This window comes from Misgurnus anguillicaudatus, chromosome 21, assembly GCF_027580225.2.
Source record: "Misgurnus anguillicaudatus chromosome 21, ASM2758022v2, whole genome shotgun sequence".
NCBI classification, from domain to species: Eukaryota; Metazoa; Chordata; class Actinopteri; order Cypriniformes; family Cobitidae; genus Misgurnus; species Misgurnus anguillicaudatus.
Genome location: NC_073357.2, coordinates 8,154,780 through 8,175,765, shown reverse-complemented (window position 1 = coordinate 8,175,765; position 20,986 = coordinate 8,154,780). Strand labels below are relative to the sequence as shown.

At 35.4% G+C, this 20,986-nt stretch overlaps 1 protein-coding gene across 2 annotated transcripts in view; it reads right to left on the bottom strand.

The window, feature by feature from the left end:
* Positions 1 to 20,986, bottom strand: part of ntrk3b (neurotrophic tyrosine kinase, receptor, type 3b) — a 172,022-nt gene that overhangs the window by 23,130 nt on the left and 127,906 nt on the right. For both annotated transcript variants that reach the window (XM_055185574.2, XM_055185643.2), the window contains exons 12-14: positions 16,660 to 16,848; positions 4,223 to 4,353; positions 799 to 971 (exon numbers count right to left, since the gene is read on the bottom strand). In XM_055185574.2, coding sequence (XP_055041549.1) covers positions 799 to 971; positions 4,223 to 4,353; positions 16,660 to 16,848 — 493 coding nt within the window. The remainder of the gene's footprint in view (positions 1 to 798; positions 972 to 4,222; positions 4,354 to 16,659; positions 16,849 to 20,986) is intronic.

Here is a 20,986-nt window from a genome sequence, read left to right as displayed (position 1 = left end):
CTTGATGCCCACAGAGACAGCTGTCTACATGAACGTCATTCTAACCAAAATATATGCTCATAGGTGACCACACTGTAAAAAATTAGCTGTAATTATGCAGCTGGTTGCCAGTAACTTACTGTAGAAGACAAAGACTGAAAATGTTTCATGTTCATTTAACTTTTAACAAACTGTTGCCAGTAAATAACATAAATGTAAAACTACAGTAAGTTACTGGGAACCAGCTGCCAGTTATACTGTAATTTCTACAGATATTTTTTACAGACAACAGTTGTAATGAAGTTTATGTCTTATAAACTAATAAAATAAAGCAAAAAGCACAAAGAAGCCAATGTTAGGGGGCGTTGTTAGGTACTCATTAAATTCACAGTAAACCACAATGTAATTTACTTTGTAATGACATAGATAAAAATATTCCTTTGCCAAGCAATGTACTGTAGTTTTTGTAATTTACGTTAGTACTTAAAGGAACAGTTTACTTAAAAATGAAAATTCTGTCATCATTTAGGCCTACTTATCTTCAAGTTGTTTCCAACCGGTATCTTTTTTTAAATGTTAACCAAACAGATCTGAGGCACCATTCACTTTCATTTTATTTTTCCTACTATGGAGGTCCATGGTGCCCCAGATTTTTCCCCCTAAATATTAGCCTTTATATTCAGCAGAACAAAGAAATGTATACAGGTCTGATAACAGAATTTTTTATTTTTTGGTGAACTATCCATTTTATGTACTGTATTTGATCAGTTTTCTTTCTTAGCATTCATTGTCATTGAAATTATTACTCCTGTACTTTACCTTAGAAACTTGTTGAGGTCTCCATGCTTCATGTACTCAAACACCATAATGAGAGGATCGCCGTCCACACACACGCCGTAAAATTTGACAATGTGCTCATGTTGGAGGTTCGTGAGGAGCTCAGCCTCTCGCTGAAAGTCTTTTCTGGCTGCTAGAGTCGGATCCTTCAGAGTCTGAAAGATTCAAACACATTCGTTCTCAAAGTCAGATGCTGTTCAGGTGTACCATCACAAAAAATATTTCATTTATAGTCGTATGCCTGTTTTACGCCAAAGTAGAAATCAATATGGGCAGCAACAACACAAGTCACGTGATGTTTCATATGATACTACATTTGGAATTCGGACACGTTATTGTAAGTCCTACTAATTCAATTATAACTTTAACGCCACATGATGCAATTTTAATTTAATTACAGAAATCCCCAATCTTTGTGACACAAACCGAATCGTCAGAGAATGGCGTATATGACACAGATGGTGAGTTACTCAGTCCTGTCTGGGGATCAGTAGCATTACACAGCTCAATACCGTCCTCCTGAACACACAAGCCAACCCTCTGTTCGCCCCTGGGAAGCGTCCCGGAAGCCCTAGCTTCATAAAGAGATATCCTCAGGGTACAGGATACATTTTGGAGTTATCTTTGTGATGTAATAGTTTCAGTAGGCTCTGGTAAAGTGGAACATTGAATTAAAGGAGGAAGTTCAGATACAGAAAGCATGTTTAATGGTTAAATTATGTTTTTTGGTCTTACAAAGTACTTCCAGACAATGTCCTGACTATCCAGACATCTATACTCAGTTATATACTCATAATGCCTTATCTATGAACATTTGGAGTCTGCGAGTGGTGTTTTGGTGTGCCTCTGACACTTTAAGAGTATAACGTTAAAAAAGTTACTGTTGTATAACTGGTTGTTCTGTCTAGTGCCAATATGAGAAAATATTTGAAAAGAAATATATACACTGCAAAAAATGATTTTCAAGAAAAAAAATATCTTAGTATGTTTTTCTTGTTTTCAGTAAAAATATCTAAAATTTCTGAAATTAAGATGCTTTTTCTTGATGAGCAAAATGAACCAAATAAATAAGTATAGTTTTTAGACCAAAAATAACAAATTAAGTGATTTTGTGCATGAAACAAGGAAAAATCTGCCAATGGGGTAAGCAAAAAAATCTTGAAAATTTTTCTTAAACATTAAATTCAAGAAAATTTTAAGAAAAATCTGCTCACCCCACTGGCAGATTTTTTTCTTGTTTTATGCACAAAATCAGTTAAATTTAAAAGCTAGACTTATTTTCTTGGGTCGTTTTGCTCATCCAAAAAATTATCGTAATTTAAGAATTTTTAGATATTTTTACTGAAAACAAGACAAAAATACTAATAATTTTTTTTCTTGAAAATCTTTTTTTGCAGTGTATAAACCTGGACCACAAAACCAACAATACATTGTATGGGTCAAAGTTATCGATTTTCCTTTTATGGCAAAAATCATTAAAATATATTTTAATAGTCTTCTTATACAAATGTATTGTTTCATTTAGGAAGACATTTATTTACCCTTTGTTGTCATATGGATAACTTTAATGATGAATGGATGTGCTTTTTGAAGAAAAAATGTAAGAAAATAACATCATCCAGGAAATAGCGTCATTTTATCGTCAACGTTAACTACAGACCCAATATACTCCAGCTATAAGGAACCCACAATTTGGTTACATGACTTTTTACTTGTCATTACATTTTATTTATTTTATTTTTATTAAATTTTATTATACTTTATTTTACTTTTTTAATATATATATATATATATAAATTTTATTTTATTGTATTTTTATATTTTATTGTATTTTTATATTTTATGTTATGTTTCATTTTATGTTTTATTTTATTCTTTTTATTATTTTATTTTTGTGCCAAAAATCATTAGGATATTAAGTAAAGATCATCTTCCATGAAGATATTTTGTACATTTTTTGTTTAAAGAATTATTTATTATTAGTTATATGTGTCATTAAGGACTTAATTTGGACAACTTTAAAGGCAATTTTCTCAATATTTCGATTTTTTTACACCCTCAAATTCTAAATTTTCGAATAGTTGTCAAATAAAATGGCCAAATATTGCCATATCCTAATAGACCATACATCAATGGAAAGCAGATTTATTCTGCTCTCAGATGACATATAAATCTCAATTTATGACTGGTTTTGTGGTCCAGGGTCACATAATGATCAGGGCTGGGATTCCCGATAACGATTGAACTTAGCACTTAAGAGCGCTTTCTACGAGCTACTTAACGAACATTCATTGTTCATTTACGTGCGTTTCCCAAAGATGCACGTATAACGATCGCTCGCAGACGGGTTTTAAGTGCTACTTACGAGTCGCTATCCGTTTGTCAAGTGCTGACATGTCACCAATAGAATGACTCGAATGTGTAGCAGAAGCTTGTTTAGGCTAATGATCTTTAGCCGATGTGCACTAATATTTTTTACTACATTTTTTTAATTATTGTTCAATTACTTTTAAAATGTTTTAAAATTGTTCATAATGAAATATTATTTTTGGTATTTAGTTAGGACTCGTCCCACTGCAAAATGCCTTCTGCATTTTATATTATAGTTTAGATTATTATTATTATTTGTTGTTTATTATCTATGTTTATTTATTATTATGGATTATTGCATTGTACCGTAAATATTAATTTGGTTTCTTTAATCAGATGCCATACCCTTCAAAACATATTTTTTTACTGTAGCCTAGATGAATTATAGCAGCAATTGGTAGGAACCATTTATCAATTTGCTAGTACCAACTTTTACCAAAATTGTACCAAATACGTTTTCCTTCTTTATTAATTTATGTTTAGTCATTTAAATTTTATTTCTCATTTGAATTTTAAATATATTATATTAAAGTAATTTAAACAAATAAACAAAGAAAACCCCAATAAATAAATATACATTTAAAAGATTACATTATCATTATTGCAGGAGTGCAATTTTCTGGTTGTCCTGCAGGTGACCTTGTAACACTGTTGTCTAACGATGCACTTATGAATAAACGATTACTCCAGACCACTCGTAGATCTATGACGATTTTCAAGTGCTACTTAAGCTACAAAGCTTTTGGGAAACGGCCCGTAATTCTAAGATGATTCGTACGATCTGCGTAGCCTTTTGATGCTTTTGGGAAACCCGGCCCAGATTTGTTGTTTCAAGTAACTCATGTGTATAAACACAAAATAAGGTAAAGAAATAAAAGTGTCCAATAGTCACAAAATGACATCACAATGTAAAATATAACTTGGTTTCCTGTAGAATTTCACACCCCCTAAATCATAATTTCTTGCAGGTACAAGAAAAGTGCATTTATCTGGAGAAAAGCCAGAAGTTGCTTTTAATAGCAAAATCGTCCCTCACCTTGACAGCTACCAGCATCTTATCCTTGTTGGGGCTGAGGTTGTAACATTCGGCCAGAAAGACTTTCCCAAAAGCTCCTTCTCCCAGCTCTCTCTTCAGAACAATGTCTCTCCGCTTAATATGCTGCACATCTGCACAGACGGAAATAAAGAAATAGACTTGTGTTTTGTATTTCAAGATTACAGATTCACACAAATGCTTAAAAAAACGAATCGGAAATGGTCTTTAAAGTGGCTTCTGCTGATTACTTTTCCTTAGACACAAAACATAACATAAGTCATTCTGCAAAACATTTGTAAAAAGTACATTTACATAACTCATAGATAAAGTCAAATTTAATTTGTTCTTGCATGTCTTGTGATGAAATGCACATGTGACAACTAGTCAAGAGAATTAATCAATAAGAATCAATAAGATTACTTTAACAACGTTCTGCCATATTGCTGATATCTTTTCATGGATATGTGATGTATCGACTACTATATAAGATCAAAATATGAATAGTCTTCTCATACAAATGTATTGTTTAATTTTGAAAAACATTTATAAACCCTTTGGAGTCATTTGAATTACTTTAATGATAGATGGATGTGCTTTTTGAAGCTTAAGCTCTGTGTAAGAGAATAACATCAAGCAAGCAAAAGCTGTCATTTTACGGTCTACGTTAACTATAGACCCGATATAGACCAGCTAAAAGTAACCCACTTCTAGCCAAAAACAAATTTGAGGTTGGTTACATTTTATTATTTTTATTATTATACAATTTATTATTTTATTTTATTTATTATTTATTTTTCTAATTTTATTATTATTTTAGCCAAAAACAAATTTGAAGTTGGTTACATTTATTATTTTTATTATTATACAATTTATTTATTTATTTATTTATTTCTAATTATTTTAGCCAAAACAAATTTGAAGTTGGTTACATTTTATTATTTTTATTATTATACAATTTATTATTTTATTTTATTATATTTTCAGATATAGTTGAAAATATAGTTTTTGAAATATAGTTTTATATCATTAATTTTCTTTGGGGGGGACGCACACTGAAAAGTTTGTGCTTATACGTCCAGGCTGTGTTTGGACGACTATTAGGCATATTTTAACTACAAATTTGCTTGCTGGGATGATGACAATTTAATATAAAATGATTAGTTTGTGTGAGAGAGGAAGTCATATTCATCAAGGGTAAGCGAATATGAGAGATATTGTATATTTAGGTGAACTATACCATTTAAAAACAATTACCATCACTGTTATGCAAAACATTCAGGTATTACCCCATTACTTTAATTCTTTTTTATTTTCAAACAAGAATCGTTCATCATTGTCCATTTTATGTCACAAACAATGATGAAAAAAGTCCATGCACACAATGTACCAAATAAAATATCATGAGATATGACATCCCTTTGGAACAGGCACCAAAAATGTGTTGAAGTGAATACGGATATAAATAGGAGAGTCTGATGTACAGGTCTAAATAATGGTTTCAATTGTTATTCGCATTGCGTAAAAGGTCAGTTCCTGTAAAGATTGTCTTCTACGATCTCCGTTACCATCTCAGCTGGATATTTTCTGCATATTTTCTTCTATTTTTTTTCAAAGCAAAATGAGTGCAATGCAAATGAGAGTCAATTGTAAAAGGTCTCTGTTCACCATCTGTGGAAAACTCACCTGGGACTAATATTTTGCCATCACTGTTCATTGTCCTTTCCAATTATCTGTGTGAATTTTAAGTAGCTTATTAAAAGCAACATTGTTATTCCCAAAAAATATAACTTCGTACAATTACAATAAAGCTCTCTTTTCCCACATTCATTATTTTATTGAACTAAATGCATCTATGCTATAGCCTAATCTTAACACTATCTAACATATCTATTTTAATGCAATACCCCAGAGGCCTAAAAATATACAAGCATACAGGCAAACATCTAGTACCCCGTGCTCAGGCAGCGGGGAGAAGCAAGCAGGCTAATGCAAAAACAGGTCAAGGATCGAGAGCCCTTTCCCATCCCCAAATCTCATTTATATTCAATCGTTCTGCTGGGTTTGTCCCGTGCTCTCAGCAAACAATTACACGCACACCTGCCGGTGACGCCTGGGATGGGTTGTCTTAACCTTCAGCTTTCCACCTAGCCGATGTGCCCGGCTTTCCCCGAGGCCTATTTACCCAGTTCCTGTTTGGAAGCCTCTGAATTAAAAAGCAATATCCCAAGACTTACTATCACGCATTTATTGCTCACCCCAGCCAAACCTGTGTCAGTTGCTGATGGTTGAAATAAGAAAGGACACACAGGCAGGTGTGCAAGTGTGCCTGCGGAAATTAAACACTTTATCTGTGGTTAGAAAATGCGGCGTTCATACTTACAGAAGCAATTAAGCTTTATGAATTATAGCACCACACAATAACATTTTAAAATCGTTTACTTTTAAAGTAACAGTATACAGTCATAAAACAGTAAAGGTTGTAGTAGATTTTGGTGATTTTATAATAATAAAAAGGATAATTTATGATGTAAAATACATTTGGGTGGGAGCAAAAATGCACTGTTTTAGTGTATGTACCTTTAAATGCAAATAAGCTCCAACTCATTAACAGACAAGGAGAGTTTTCGGTTAAAATAGATCTGATCTTACACAGTCTGAGATGATAGTTTTTACTGATCAGAGCACAACTCGCTAAGGGCGGAAATTGTGGTAATGCAGGACTGTCAGTCATTGGCCATAGGCGGAGCTTTACTAGTGTGACATCAAATTGATAAGAGAATCAAAACAGCATGTCTAATGAGACTGCTTTGGTTTAATTGTGATTAAAAACAAGGAGCGGGTAGATTTTTTTCATCGTATGGTGGATTTTGCATAATAGGTGCCCTTTAAAGGACAAGTTTGGTATTTTACACTTAAAGCCCTGTTTTCAGATTGTTTATGATGAAATAGAATGGTTTTGACTGAAATTTGGACATATGATGGTGGCACGAGAATTTTCGGTTTCTGTTGTATCACCCCCCACCACTACAATGGCTTTATACAGTATGTGCACAGGAACAATCCTTTCTAAAATGCATTAAACTTTTGTTTACAAAGAGGTGAAACTCACAGAGTGGTCAGGGGTGTTCACTGATATGCTCTCACAAAAATCGTTGCAAAAGATGCTTTCCAACAGGTTTTATCGTAGTTTTTGTCCAACTCCATTGACTTGTATTAGGTGTGCTGTGAGGTACGGTATTACTCCGCCGGGAACTTTGTTTGTATTCTTGCAATTGGCAAAGGCGGATTATCGCCACCAACTGGTCTGGAGTGTCTATGATTTAAATTCTCAACGGAAGAATATACAGGTGTGAGGCGTTTGGAAAAATAGGTCCACAAGATTACAACGAATTGTAAATCACCTGTTGGAAAGCATCTTTTGCAGAGATTTTTGTGTGAGCATATCAGTGAACACCCCTGACCACTCGGTGAGTTTCACGTCTTTGTAAACGAAAGTTTAAAGCATTTTAGGAAGGATTGTTCCAGTGCACCTATACACCCATTGTAGAGGTGGGGGGTGATACAACAGAAACCGAAAAATTCTCGGGCCAGCATCATATGTCCAATATTCAGTCAAAACCATTCTTTTTCATCATAAACGATCTGAAAACAGGGCTTTATGTGTAAAATACCGAACTTTTCTTTTTTTATTCTAAGCATAGGCACCAATTTCTTTTTTCGCTGGTGGGTGCTTGGCAGAACATCACACAATGCTTAGGTTGCTAAGCAATGGCAGACGATACAGGAGCGCCCAGGCGCTTTGGAAAGTAGGAGGAAAGTGCATTTTTTGGTATGGTTTAAGATGCGAAATATAAAGTGCCCCTTACTCCGCTTATTCATCAAAGCATTGAAGATATTTCAACTCGCCAGATCCACCAATCAGAGAGGCTTCCAAATTTCAAAAGCATTTTGTGATTAAAATGAATTGTGTATATCTGGCATTTTTCCGTGCTCGGCCATTTCGGTGGATGCTCGAGCTCCAGAACATCCACGAGATCAGCACCTATGATAAGAACTAAATACAATTAAATTATGTTTTAAAATATAAAATGTTTGGTATAAGAAATGTTTAACATTATATGGAGACAATGTTGTGCCTTGTTTTTAAATTGGTCTTGTGTATTGCTGTTGGTGCAAACGTTGTCTGCTATAAACACTCTTAGCCCTCGTGTGTACACATGAGCGTTTTTTCCTGTGTCCGGCGTATGTTTTCAATTGTTTCCAATGGAAGTGCCATAGATTTTTACTAAACGAAAGCAGCTGGCGGTTTTTGACCATGCTTGGTGATTGGCGTTTTTTGAGAACACCTAGAGTTAAAACATTTTCCACTTTGAGTAAAATGATGAGCTAAATTAATGCCTAAATTAATGCATATTGACCTTAAAGATTAAATTTTACACCTATTTTTACAAGATATAATATGAGTCTCAGGTGTGCCTAGAATGTGTCTGTGAAGTTTCAGCTCAAAATACACCACATTTGTTATAGCATGTCCAAAATGCCCCTATTTGGGTGGGAGCAAAAACAAACTGTTTTCTTGTGTGTACCTTTAATTGCAAATGAGCTACAGCTCCTCACTCCCTAACCAACAGACAGTGAGAGTTTTTGGTTAAAAATAAATATGATTGCTGTAAATACAGTCTGAGACAATAGTATCTTTAGCCGTATTTACGCAAACCTTTACTAACAAATAAATTTACAAAAGCTTTTGGGTAAAATTAAGCAGTCAGTCAGTGGCTGTGGGCGGGGCTTTATCAATGTGACATCACATTAACAATAGAATCAAAACGGCATGTCTAATGAGACTGCTTTGGTTTAATGGGGATTAAAAAGAACTGGTTTATTTGTATGTATGTTGTTTGTTATTTATAATTAAACTCAATTGGTTAGTTTTCTACCAGGTTCTAAATTGTTGTGATAGTTTTTTCATCAAAGTGCTAATGAATGGTTGTTTTGGTTATATTAAGCTAAAAGATATTGTAGTGCCTAAAACAAATCAAACACACAGTCACAAGTTATATTTAATAGTATAAAACCCTCATCTGTTGCATCAGAGATATAGAGCACATCAAGTAAATCAAGCGGGGCTTCCCCATAAAGTCATAAGGAGCTCATAAAACTTATCAATGGCGCCTGATCCCCTGCTTTGGGTATCTCGTCCTCCTCTGTGTTCACCACACATATTCTCTATAGTTTAAGTATTATAGGTCATTTATCACTTTTCTCAAACACTGTAGGTAGCAGGCGACGCCACAGATGTGCTGAATATCAAATTCAGCCATGAGGAAATACTTCAACCTTCTTACAGAATGTCCATGCACATTTACAGCTCCATTAAAACTGCCCTAATTTAATACAAAATGCCCTTTTTCAGGATAAATGACTGATAAATTCAGTTTGTCATTAAATGTTACCTTGAAACAATACAATCAATGTAATTGTGTCCAGAAAAATGGAGGTGGACACATCTGCATGGACGTGTCTTTTCTGAATGTCCCTTGCACTTCGACGGGCAATAGAAGGGCGAATTGCAGGGGTTTGATAAAATAATTGCTTTTCAGTGATAACACACGGTAGGATATCCACAGCTTTACTTTATCTTGAGCTGTTTTAAATGGAAGGTCGTTTTTAACATTAAACATTAGCCGTCTAAATATTTTTAGATAGTAGTTTGCATTATTAAAATATGTTATCAAGAAATAAATTCAAGTCATTTTAAGGCCCAATCCCATTTCTCTGTCTTACCCCTTACCCCTACCCCTTAGTTTTGCACGTTCACAAGAGGGTAAGGGCCGATTGGGATAGCCCTTACTCTCACGTGAACGTGCAAAACTAAGTGGTAGGGGTAAGGGGTAAGACAGAGAAATGGGATTGGGCCTAAAGGTGCAGTGTGTAGGTTTTAGTGGTGAGATTGTGAATTGCAACCAACAGCTCAGTCCACGGCTCAAGAATCACATACACCTAACTTTATCACTATGAATATAAACAAATAGGATGGCTTTTAGTACTCACTATTAAGCTAGCATATCGATACTGGTAAAGTTTAAAATATATTTTGTTTGATTCTGTAACAAACGAGCTAGTTATATTTATATTATTTATATTTATTATTTCGAGGAAAAGCCACGCGATATTTACGTTTCTCATTTTATTTCTTCGCGATCTCGTTTTATTTCTTCGTTTATTCCTTCTTTTTGCCTCGTTTGCCTTCGCTGACTGCATATGCAGGTACTGTTAGTTCTGAATGCTCTTTCTCTGCCAAATACTTTTGCTCTTCCTAGAGTGCCTCGTGCACGTTCAAATCAATCGGGTGTGCGCATGTGTGGGCAGATCCCATAGCAACAGGGGTGGTGCCATGGTCGCAAGAGAGAGTGATAGTCTCTATTAGTCGTATTAAAGTAGGGCAGTTTTAATGGAGCTGTAAATGTGCACGGACATTCTGTAAGAAGGTTGAAGTATTTCCACCTTATGCAAGCAAATCTGTGGCGTCGCCTGCTACCTGCAGTGTTTGAGGAAAGTGATAAATGAACTATAATACTTATACTATAGAGAATATGTATGGTGAACACCACACAGAGGAGGACAAGATACACAACGCAGGTGATCAGGCTCCATTGATAAGTGTTTAAAACAGCCGTGAGAGGTCTACAGACACTCAAGTTTTATTTCTCTCTTTTTCAGAGTACATTTTAATTATGTATTGGTATATAAAGATAGTTTAAACAAATTTGTAAAAAAGTTTTTTGTAGATAATTCCTGCCTATCCTGCCTTTAAGATATAGCAAGCAGAGGCAGAAATACGAAACAACTAGGGCTGTAATGATAAATCGCGTGTCCCATTAAAAATGCCTGTCTGAAACCAATACTGAATCGCAAGGCTGCGTTTCATGCGCAGCTTGTGCGTGTACTACAGTTTTTTAGTCAGTACGAAGTCCTTATCAATCATTATGAGTCTGAGTTGTTTATAATGTGCCCGTATTTCATCGTAATTTATTCAAATTCATTCATTGAGAAAACGCGCATTTGCACGATTAATCTTTACAGCCCTAAAAACAACAATAGAGGACAAAATCAATGTTTGTGGACACCTGGAGCTGTACAAAACATCTACGTACTAGAAACAGAAATAAAAAGGCTTGTTGGAAAAAAAAGTGAGGAGGGTGGACAATCTGGTAAGTCGTAAAAACGCTCTTTACTCAAATGGATCTATAAATATATACATATTGAGACAAGCTAGCTAAGTCGACAAATTGAGCGTATTCACTTCTGGTATGAACGCAAAGTAAGAGTTACACAATACACCTTTAAATTACACAAACACATTATCAACAAAGAGTCCTTGCATATGTGAAAGCAATGACAACTTACTGCCTTTTGATTCCTTACTCACATTTAGATTTCTATCATTTAATATTACTAATTGGACGCGTTTGCATTTTGAATGTAATTATTTGATCAGTAAATGTACATACAGTATGTATGTATTTTGTATTGTTTATTTATTTGTTTGGAGGGATATCACACTTGATCTTGATGAATGAGCCAGAGCCAGCAGCTCACTGTTTAACATCATGCACACTTACAATGCACAGTCAGGGTCTTGTATTTATAGCGTGTGAGATGAGAGCAGATAGCCGTAAATGCTTGTGCACTGACTTCCTTCGGGAATCGAGCTCGGTGAATAATGATCTTCAGTTCTCTCTGCCTGTGAGCCAACCAGCATGGCTTATAGAGGAGGACCGGGTGGTGTTTTCAATTAAAAATCCCAGCAGCTTATTACTCACAGAGGACACAAAGCTTAATTAATTACGTACATATAATGAAATATAAAATTTTTATTGTTCTCCTGAAATTTAAAAATGTTCACAACATTAACTCTTTACCTTGTTGATTCAGACCATTTAGGTTATGAATAACATATAGGGCCGACAACACACAACACAATACATCAACACTAATTTCACCTTGACCCGCTCTCATGAACAACATGACATACCAGCCTGGTCTCACTGTTAATATGTAGTATTAATACATAACTTTAAAAAACACAAAACTTTTTGTACATTTAAATAGATGCTAAAGCGTACAATGTAGACGTATTTGCAACATTTAATCGTAGCATTATTAAGTTTTTACAGCTACAAAACGCAAAACATTTACAAACTGGTCATACCATAAAGATTGCTGTGTAATAATGAAATTTTGATAATGTTATTACCCTAACCTTTCCCCAACCCTTACCCTAAACCCAAACTCTTTTATTCAAAAATGTAAAAAAATATGTTATGTATTGTTTTTATACGCAAAAATATATATATTCTTTATATATGCAACGTAATGGAAAGAAATATGTAGGAACATTTTTGTAACAATATAGCATTTAAAAGATATTTTAAGCCGCTAATACAGTTCTACCCAAAAGCAATTTATAAAAAGCATGTACTGTTAGAAATTAAAAGCATAACAGACAGACAAGTGTAAGCACAAAAATGTATTTATTGCAAATTTTCAAAAGCAGAACCAGTAGTAGATGTGCTATTAAAAGTTATTATTATTATTATTATTATTAAAGTTATTAATTCACGAAGACATTAATCAGGCTTCTCTCTGTTAAGGCGCGCATTCAAAAAGTATATCGACTGAAAGACGGCAATGTCGCAAATCTGCGATGTAGCACGCAAAAGCCAATGAGTGTTTGATATCACTGCTGTAAAGCAATGTGTCATAAAGTTTCTTGAAGCGCAATATTTGAATTCAAATTCATACCAAACACAAGATTTGAGAACTGGGATAAAGATCGCTGAATAAAGGGCTAAATTTGGATCTGCAAACGTGTGAATTTTAAAAATGTGGATTATAACGAATGAATAAAATTAACATCTTTTGTGATTTTTTGTGTTTTAGTGTAATTATTCTTACATAGGAGAAAACTGCATTTTGAGTGTCATAGGAAACAAATTAAATATTACAAAATGGTTAAATGATTACAGAAATTTTGTTCATTTTAAAGTGTCTTGTCAATGCAATGCCCGTGATTTTAATATTTAATGAAAAGGTAATACGTACAAATCAGTACGTCTGTAAAGCTGTTAACACCTAAATAATTAACGTATTAGTACTGTCAACATGTCGATATTAGGGCTGGGTATCGATTCAGATGTTCCAGATTGATTAAATTTCGATTCACAAGCTATCAAATCGATTCGAAGTGGGTAATTAATAAAAAGAAATTAAAAGCCACAACACTGTCGTCGCCGTCTTGCTTGCGAAATCTAAAATGCTTCCATACCTCTGACTTTTTATGTGAAGGTGGCATCAACGTTGACGAAGCACCTGAAACCGCCATTTTAAGCACTGAATGAATGAATGACAGACTCGCCTCTCGCTCCTTGGTAACATCGCGCAAAGCAAAAAAGAGGCTGCCATCTAGTGGAGAACACTAGTAATTAGATTAACGTTAATGTTTGCATAAATAAATAAATAAATCGATTCGTGACCTTTGAGAATCGATTTTGAATCGACCACGTAAAAAAAACACGATTAATTGAAAAATCTATATTATATGTTTCAGTGTGTATGAAAATGTACAACCACACTTTATGTAAAATACACACGTATTCTCATGAGATCACGTACAGTACAGAAGACTTGACCGAAGTCTCAATTATAAAAACACATGAAGAGCTCAGATGCAAAACCCTCTTTAGTTTGTCTGAGATGTTTTGTTGTAAGTAAGCATTTTTATCTTATGTTTAGGTTCAGTAATGCCAATTTAATGGTAAAAGGTTAATAGTCAGTAATTAAAGGGGTCATGGCACAAGACTTTTTTAAGATGTCAAATAAATTGTTGGTGTCCCCAGAGCACATATGTGAAGTTTTAGCTCAAAATTGCATATAAATAATTTATTATAGCATGTTAAAATTGCCACTTTGTAGGTATGTGCAAAAATGTGCTGTTTTGGGTATGTCCTTCAAAATGCAAATGAGCTGATGAAATTCAAACACTGAACACAATGATGGTGGTTTGTCGCAATTAAAACTCAGTTGTGCTTTTCTCTAGACTAAATGGCAGTGCTGTGGTTGGATAGTGCAGATAAGAGCTCCTTATGACATCATAAGGAGAGCCAAATTTCAACGACCTATTTTTTCATGTGCTTGTAGAGAATGGTTTACCAAAACTAAGTTACTGGGTTGATCTTTTTCACATTTTCTAGGTTGATAGAAGCACTGGGGACCCAATCATAGCACTTAAACATGGAAAGTGTCAGATTTTTATGCCATGGCCCCTTTAAAATGCCTTATTTTTTTTTACAAATGTCACTTCAGTCATTTCATTGCTATTCGACAAATTTAATTGTCTTTCGCTGCAAAACCCTCTAAGTGCATGCAAGTTTTTTGTGCAAAAATCGTTTCTTCAAAAATCCACAGGTCAGAATAGAAAACAACCGAATGGAGGCATCTACAATAGCAAAAACAACTGCTTAATTTAAAGAGTCATGCAAATCATGCAAATTGCGACAAGAAACCTCGACCTGAAATTAAATGTGGGGAAGAACTACAAAGGTGTAACATAAGGCGACAGTGCCCAAGGCTGCATAGGCATTTATTGCCATGTGGCTCAGTTGACAAATAATAGTTTAAGAACAAACATTGTTATTAACTCATATTTTCCAGCTCACATAGGAATAAAGGTTGCATTTGGCTTCTGGCATTGCAGTTAGCGGTGCACATGCTGAGAGTCAGTTTATGGTTTATGTGCATTGCCCTGAGGCACAGATAATACCCTTGGGGTCTGCCTAGGGGCGTCACACAGAAAACAACCCATCAAACAGACACAGAAGAGTCAACGGCATGTCCACACAAGAAACTGGAGATCTCTGTTTTACATGTAAAACCCTACAGAGTTTTTGTGAGAGAGACCTGGGCTGAAAATAGACCACGATGTATAGGAAGCAAGTGCAGTACTCAATTGTAATTGCAAAAGAGGTGCTGTGAATAAGTTTTTGAATTCCTGAAGAGTCAGCATGTCACAGCTCAAGGTATGATAACTGTGTAGACTGCTATGTGTATTTAGATGAAAGCTGTTTTCTTTTCAGTAAATTGTTTAGTAAAGGCTGTGCAACTGTTAAAAACACCCTTGCATGACCTATTCTGCATTTCTATGTATGCTCACAAAATAATAATTAATGCATATATTTTATGTAGGGGTTCTAGGGGTCCATGGCATCACAAAGATTAAAAACCGCTGATCTATCCATCAAAACCTATGTATGCGATGGACTCTGGTCCGTTTCTGTAAGGTGAATCTTTATCTAAATGATTAAACTTGCCATGGCTAATGGGTAAAGTGCATATCTCTCAGCCTGTATATAAAAATATACCCGATGCTTTCAAGTAAATGTCACTTACAGATGACGCACTCATCGGGTTTGGGCACGGCCGTGATGGTTATGTATCTACAGCTATAAAGATTTTATGCCATCCATTATGCATAAAGGGTTAATTTATTCATGAGGGAAAAATGTGATTGTCCTCTTCCTTCGGTTTTCCTTTCTTAGCCATCGGTGCTCTCTGTGAACAGAGCAATGTTTTGTGCCTGGAATATAAATAGACTCTGTGTTGATGTGCACACGTCCCATCTATACTACTGTACACTATGTGCTATAAATCACCCATGTCCCCTTTAAACCACAAAATCTGGTTAAAAAACACTGCGACGAGCAGATGTATTCCAATGAAATACATTAAAGGTTTCAACTAAAACACCACATTAGGTCCAGTAAAGTAATTTTCAAAATGGCACTCCAAAAATAGCAAATAAATATATAAATGATGTCATAAATCTTAAAAGGAGCCTCACGTAAACGTTCTTGGCCATGAAACAGCATTTATGCAAATAATGTGATTGGGATTTGTGCCTGTGCAGCAAGTGCAAGCTATTCCAAAGTCATCTATTTTTAGCATAAGCAAATTCACAGTTAGTGTAGTGATAGTGTATCATATTGGACCAGGGGTCTCCAAACATTTTGTGAGCAAGGGCTACCACAATGGATTAAACAATATGGATGGCTACTTTTTTCATTTGATAATTTCACTTGTTGATATGTTTTAACATCATAAAAGAAGCCAAACCAATATAAAACATATGTAATAAATAAATATTAAAATTGGGGCTATTAATAGCTTTGGCGGGCATCTGCGGCACCATGTTGAAGACCACTGTATTAAACTATATGAAATTAAGGTTGAACCGACTTTTTTAACTTTATTCTGCATAAAATGCTTAATTGGTTTTATCATACGTGAATACTTCAAAGATTCATGTCAAAATTATATTACCGATTTATCTGTAAACAAGCAGGCGCACGAATTGAATCACAACACAGATAAATACTCACAGGTGGTGGGCTTGTTACAGTTATGTCCGTGTCGGAAATACTGCGGGTTCTCAATGACGGGAATCCGACTCATGCCGATGATGACAGCGTCGGGTCCCGCGTCCATAGAGCAGGGTGTTATGATACCGTGATTGACATGATGAAGGGGGCTTGCGGAGTCTTCCTCCCCGCTGATAACTGCGACAGGGCCTGAAGAGCAAATACACAGATGATAGATCAATGTACAACCAGTGTCTCTATCAAATATCCGAATGCTTGTTTTCCAGAAAACAATTGACAAGCATCCGAATCAAAGTCAGATTGTTATTTTTCTCAGAGCTGCAATTTTTAACTCAATCAGTTATTGAGAGAATACATAAAGAATCAGCGTTCAAAACTGACTTTTCAACAAACATAAATGTAAGTAAGTAAAGTAACCTGCAGTTTCGCGGACAGGGCTTATCCTCGTCACAGACTAAAATGCATGTTTGATCTGCCCTAATTTAAAAATATCTTGTACTGCCATATCTTAACATATATCAGTGACAGTGTTTTGTCTCAAGATGCACACCAAGAGATTTTTTTAGGTTACGTTTGTAAGAATTACTTAAACTAAGGCCTAGTCCTGGATTAATCTAAACCTGGTCCAGGAAACCGCCCATATATGTTAGACACTATAAGGCTGTTTACACTTGGCATTAACATGCGTTTTCATAAATCGGATCACAAGTGAACGACGCTAAAGACTGGTGTAAACGGTGTTCAAAACGTTTCAAGCTTGTCCACTTTCGACCAATTTAAACCACATTCAGAGGTAGTCGAACCCCTTTCAATCGGATTGCTTTTGTAGTGTAAACACACATGTGGTTGAATGTGTTCAAACAGCCACATGCGGCCGCCTTCTCTCCACCCATTTATCTTATCTGATTTACTGAGATCAATGTTTTACGTCTTCTGGCGCGAACACACGGTGTACAGCGCTATTTTTAGCCTTTAATTGATAAAACTAAAGCAGCTGATCTCCGCAGTTTCATTTTGCAAGCGTGTAAAAGTTGCGCAATCTTATTTCATTACTTGCGCTGAAAACTCAGAGAAAGCTCTAACATATACATGTACAGAACACTGTGCAGCATGTTTACTTACAACAAAAGCAGTTTGCGTCCATATAAACTCATCATTACTCCCGCTCGCGTTTGTATGACAGCAGAGAGACTCGCCCACTGTCTCGACAGACCACCCACTCAAAGTATTCAGGACAGAAGCGGTCGAAAGTGGACAAAAGAGATGGATTTAAATACCAGATGTAAACGTGATGTGTCTCTCTCATCCACTTGTGATCCGATCGATGAAAACACATCTTAATACCAAGTGTAAACAGACCCTAACTGATTAGGGCACCAAATGGTCATCAGCTCATTGGACGAAAAAAACATATTGAGTGACTTCACAATATTACATTGCCAAAATGTAAGCACATTTTTCTATTTATTCATTATGAAAAAGAAACCTTTCTCAATTTCAATTTTTCATTTCAAACTCGCCACCAAAGGAAGAGACATTAGGGAATTGAGAAGTGCCAGTACGCAGTTTTCGAACAAGCCCACATCAAACATGGCATGAATCTTCTTGTTTGTTCACAACCACATACATGACAGCAATTGAACATGATCAGCCAAGCGAGTCATAAACAGAAAGGCACGAATGCATTAGGCTGAAATGTATTGACGACAAAACAAATACTAAGCAACAAAGTCAATTCTTAATTAAATTGAATTCTTTTTGACATTGAATTACAGGACATAAGCAAAATGACCTTGTTGCAATTGTCAGAGGACACATGCAGTTTTATTTATTAAAATGAAAGTTACTTTTAAAAACCCATCAGAAGTAAACCTAAATGCTTCCTACTTACAAAAACCAAGCCTTGATCTCTGGCTATTTCATATGAATTAATACAAAGTGAAAAACGATTATCATAAAAAACAATAACGAAACTTCACCTCTAACCCCAACGTCACAGGGGCAAAAGCAAATCATACAAAATTGTACAAACGTGGTGGTACGAATTAATAAAAATTAGCCACCTCATCAAATACGTACGAAATGCACCATGAGATATAGCATTGATAAACCTACTACCGTACTTTCTGGACTATAAGTCGCATCTGAGTATAAGCCGCATCATTCAAAAGACGAAATAACATATATAAGTCACAGTGGACTATACGTCGCGTTTATTTAGAAAATTATTACACAAAATCCAAGCCAAAGAACAGACATTTAATCTGGAAAGGCAAATTATTCAACTAAACAGTAGCAGACAGAACAGCAGGCTGAATAGATGTCTGTACGTTAAAAGTAATATTATCAGTTATTTAAACGATAAAGCATACAGAACTTACCTGGAAGGTTGAATAGGCTAAATTAACCGAACAAGACAACTAGCGTGAAGTTCGCATACTCGTCATTCCACATTACAGAATCCATTAAATTACATAAATACATTAGCAGCATATGGTGGACTCTCGCGGCTGTAGACGGTAATGTTGTCTCTTGCCTCATAAATGTCAAAATTAATTCATACTGACTTACAAGGCGCACCTGACTATAAGAGCAGCATCAGCCAAGATATGAAAAAAAACGCAGCTTATAGACAAAAATATGATAGGTTTTATAACAGTGCTCACATACTATACGTCATGCTGTGAACTTCGACAGGTTAACATCAGAAACATTGTTTTTCAGCTCTCACCGGGACCGGGTCTTGCGTCAATAACAGTTGATTTCAGACTCACCAGACACCTGATGAAACCTGTAAGTGACATTTTTTTCCACACCTCAAGTGTTTGAGGCTACTGGAGTCTTGCCCAGACCTGCTACTGTGAGTGAAACCTCAGCTTGAGCAAACCAAGGTGTAAGGTGTGTGAAGTCTTGCCATAAGAGCGACGAGCCAGCGGGACACAAATAACAGAGTGAAAGTGACCTGCACACTCGCACAACTATAAACTAGATTTAATGAAGAAAATGTTAGTGAGGTGGGTTGCTGACGTGTGGATCTGATGTGCGGTGAAATAGGTCTGGAAATGTTATCAATGCTATGAGTATGTTTTAAAGTTTATCCCTTTCTTAGGGTTTAAAAGGCAATATTGAAATTTAAATATGCACTTAATTATGGCTTGCAAATACATTTTACAAATACAATAACTATGGTTCCTTTCATATATTGTGTTTCGCTGATTACGCCAATATTGCATTAATATTGTTTTATGTTGCATTCACTTACATTACATTTAAAAGGACATTCCACTTTTTTTGAAATATGCTTATTTTCCAACTCCCCTAGAGTTAAAATTTTGATTCTTACAGTTTTGGAATCCCTTCAGCTGATCTCTGGGTCTGGCGCTACCACTTTTAGCATAGCTTAGCACAATCCAGTACACACTGCCCGAAAATAGTCCCCTTGGTTATTTTCAATAGACGGTTTCATCGGACGCACATGATACACGTCTGGATCCAAACTTTACTTCCGGTTGCGTTTTTTTAATGGTCTGACTAGTTGCTAAACTGATCTCTTGAACAAATGCCTCGTCGAAAATAACAAATGTTTTGGTTTCCTAGGTAATCTATGTGTTGTTTTTGTGCTTGTCATATAAATAAACTACGTTTAAAGTACTTTGTTGTTATTTATTATTAGCGGAGTTTACCGGAAGTTACGTGCGGACCGCGACAGCCGCTTGTTTATGTTGTTACTGATGAAACCGTCTATAGTAAGGGACTATTTTAGGGCAGTGCGTAACATCACTTCGCCTGCTGCAGCCATGTTACATCAGCAAAGTCCTTGATTATTACGCCAGAATGAGAGTATAGTACCTAGTCATATCGGCCTAGAAAATCACAACTTTTAATTTTCCATCGGTCTTAGTACACGATGTAACTACAGAAGAGTGAAGTTTTAAAAATATCAAAACTCTTTGGTCATTTTTAGTGCAATGTTAAAGGTAGGGTAACAGATTTGATCCTGAAACATTTTTTTTTATGCTGGTTAAAAGTCTCCTTACATCCTGATAGAAATCACTGTGTTAAGTTGTTTAAATGTATTTGTAGAAATTTATGTTATCTGTGAAAGGCGTAGGACCAAAAAATGTTCAACAAATCATAGATTTCGGTCCGAACGGACGTTTCCATTTTTGTCCCTCATACGCAAGCGTAATTTGAATGCCCACCGCGAGTCCACGCAGACACCATACGTCATCGGCGCGTTCACGTGTAAACAGTGAGAACAGCAAACCTTTCTGCTGAATTGACAACATACACAGGAGGCACAAAACTAAAGGCATCTTTTATAACA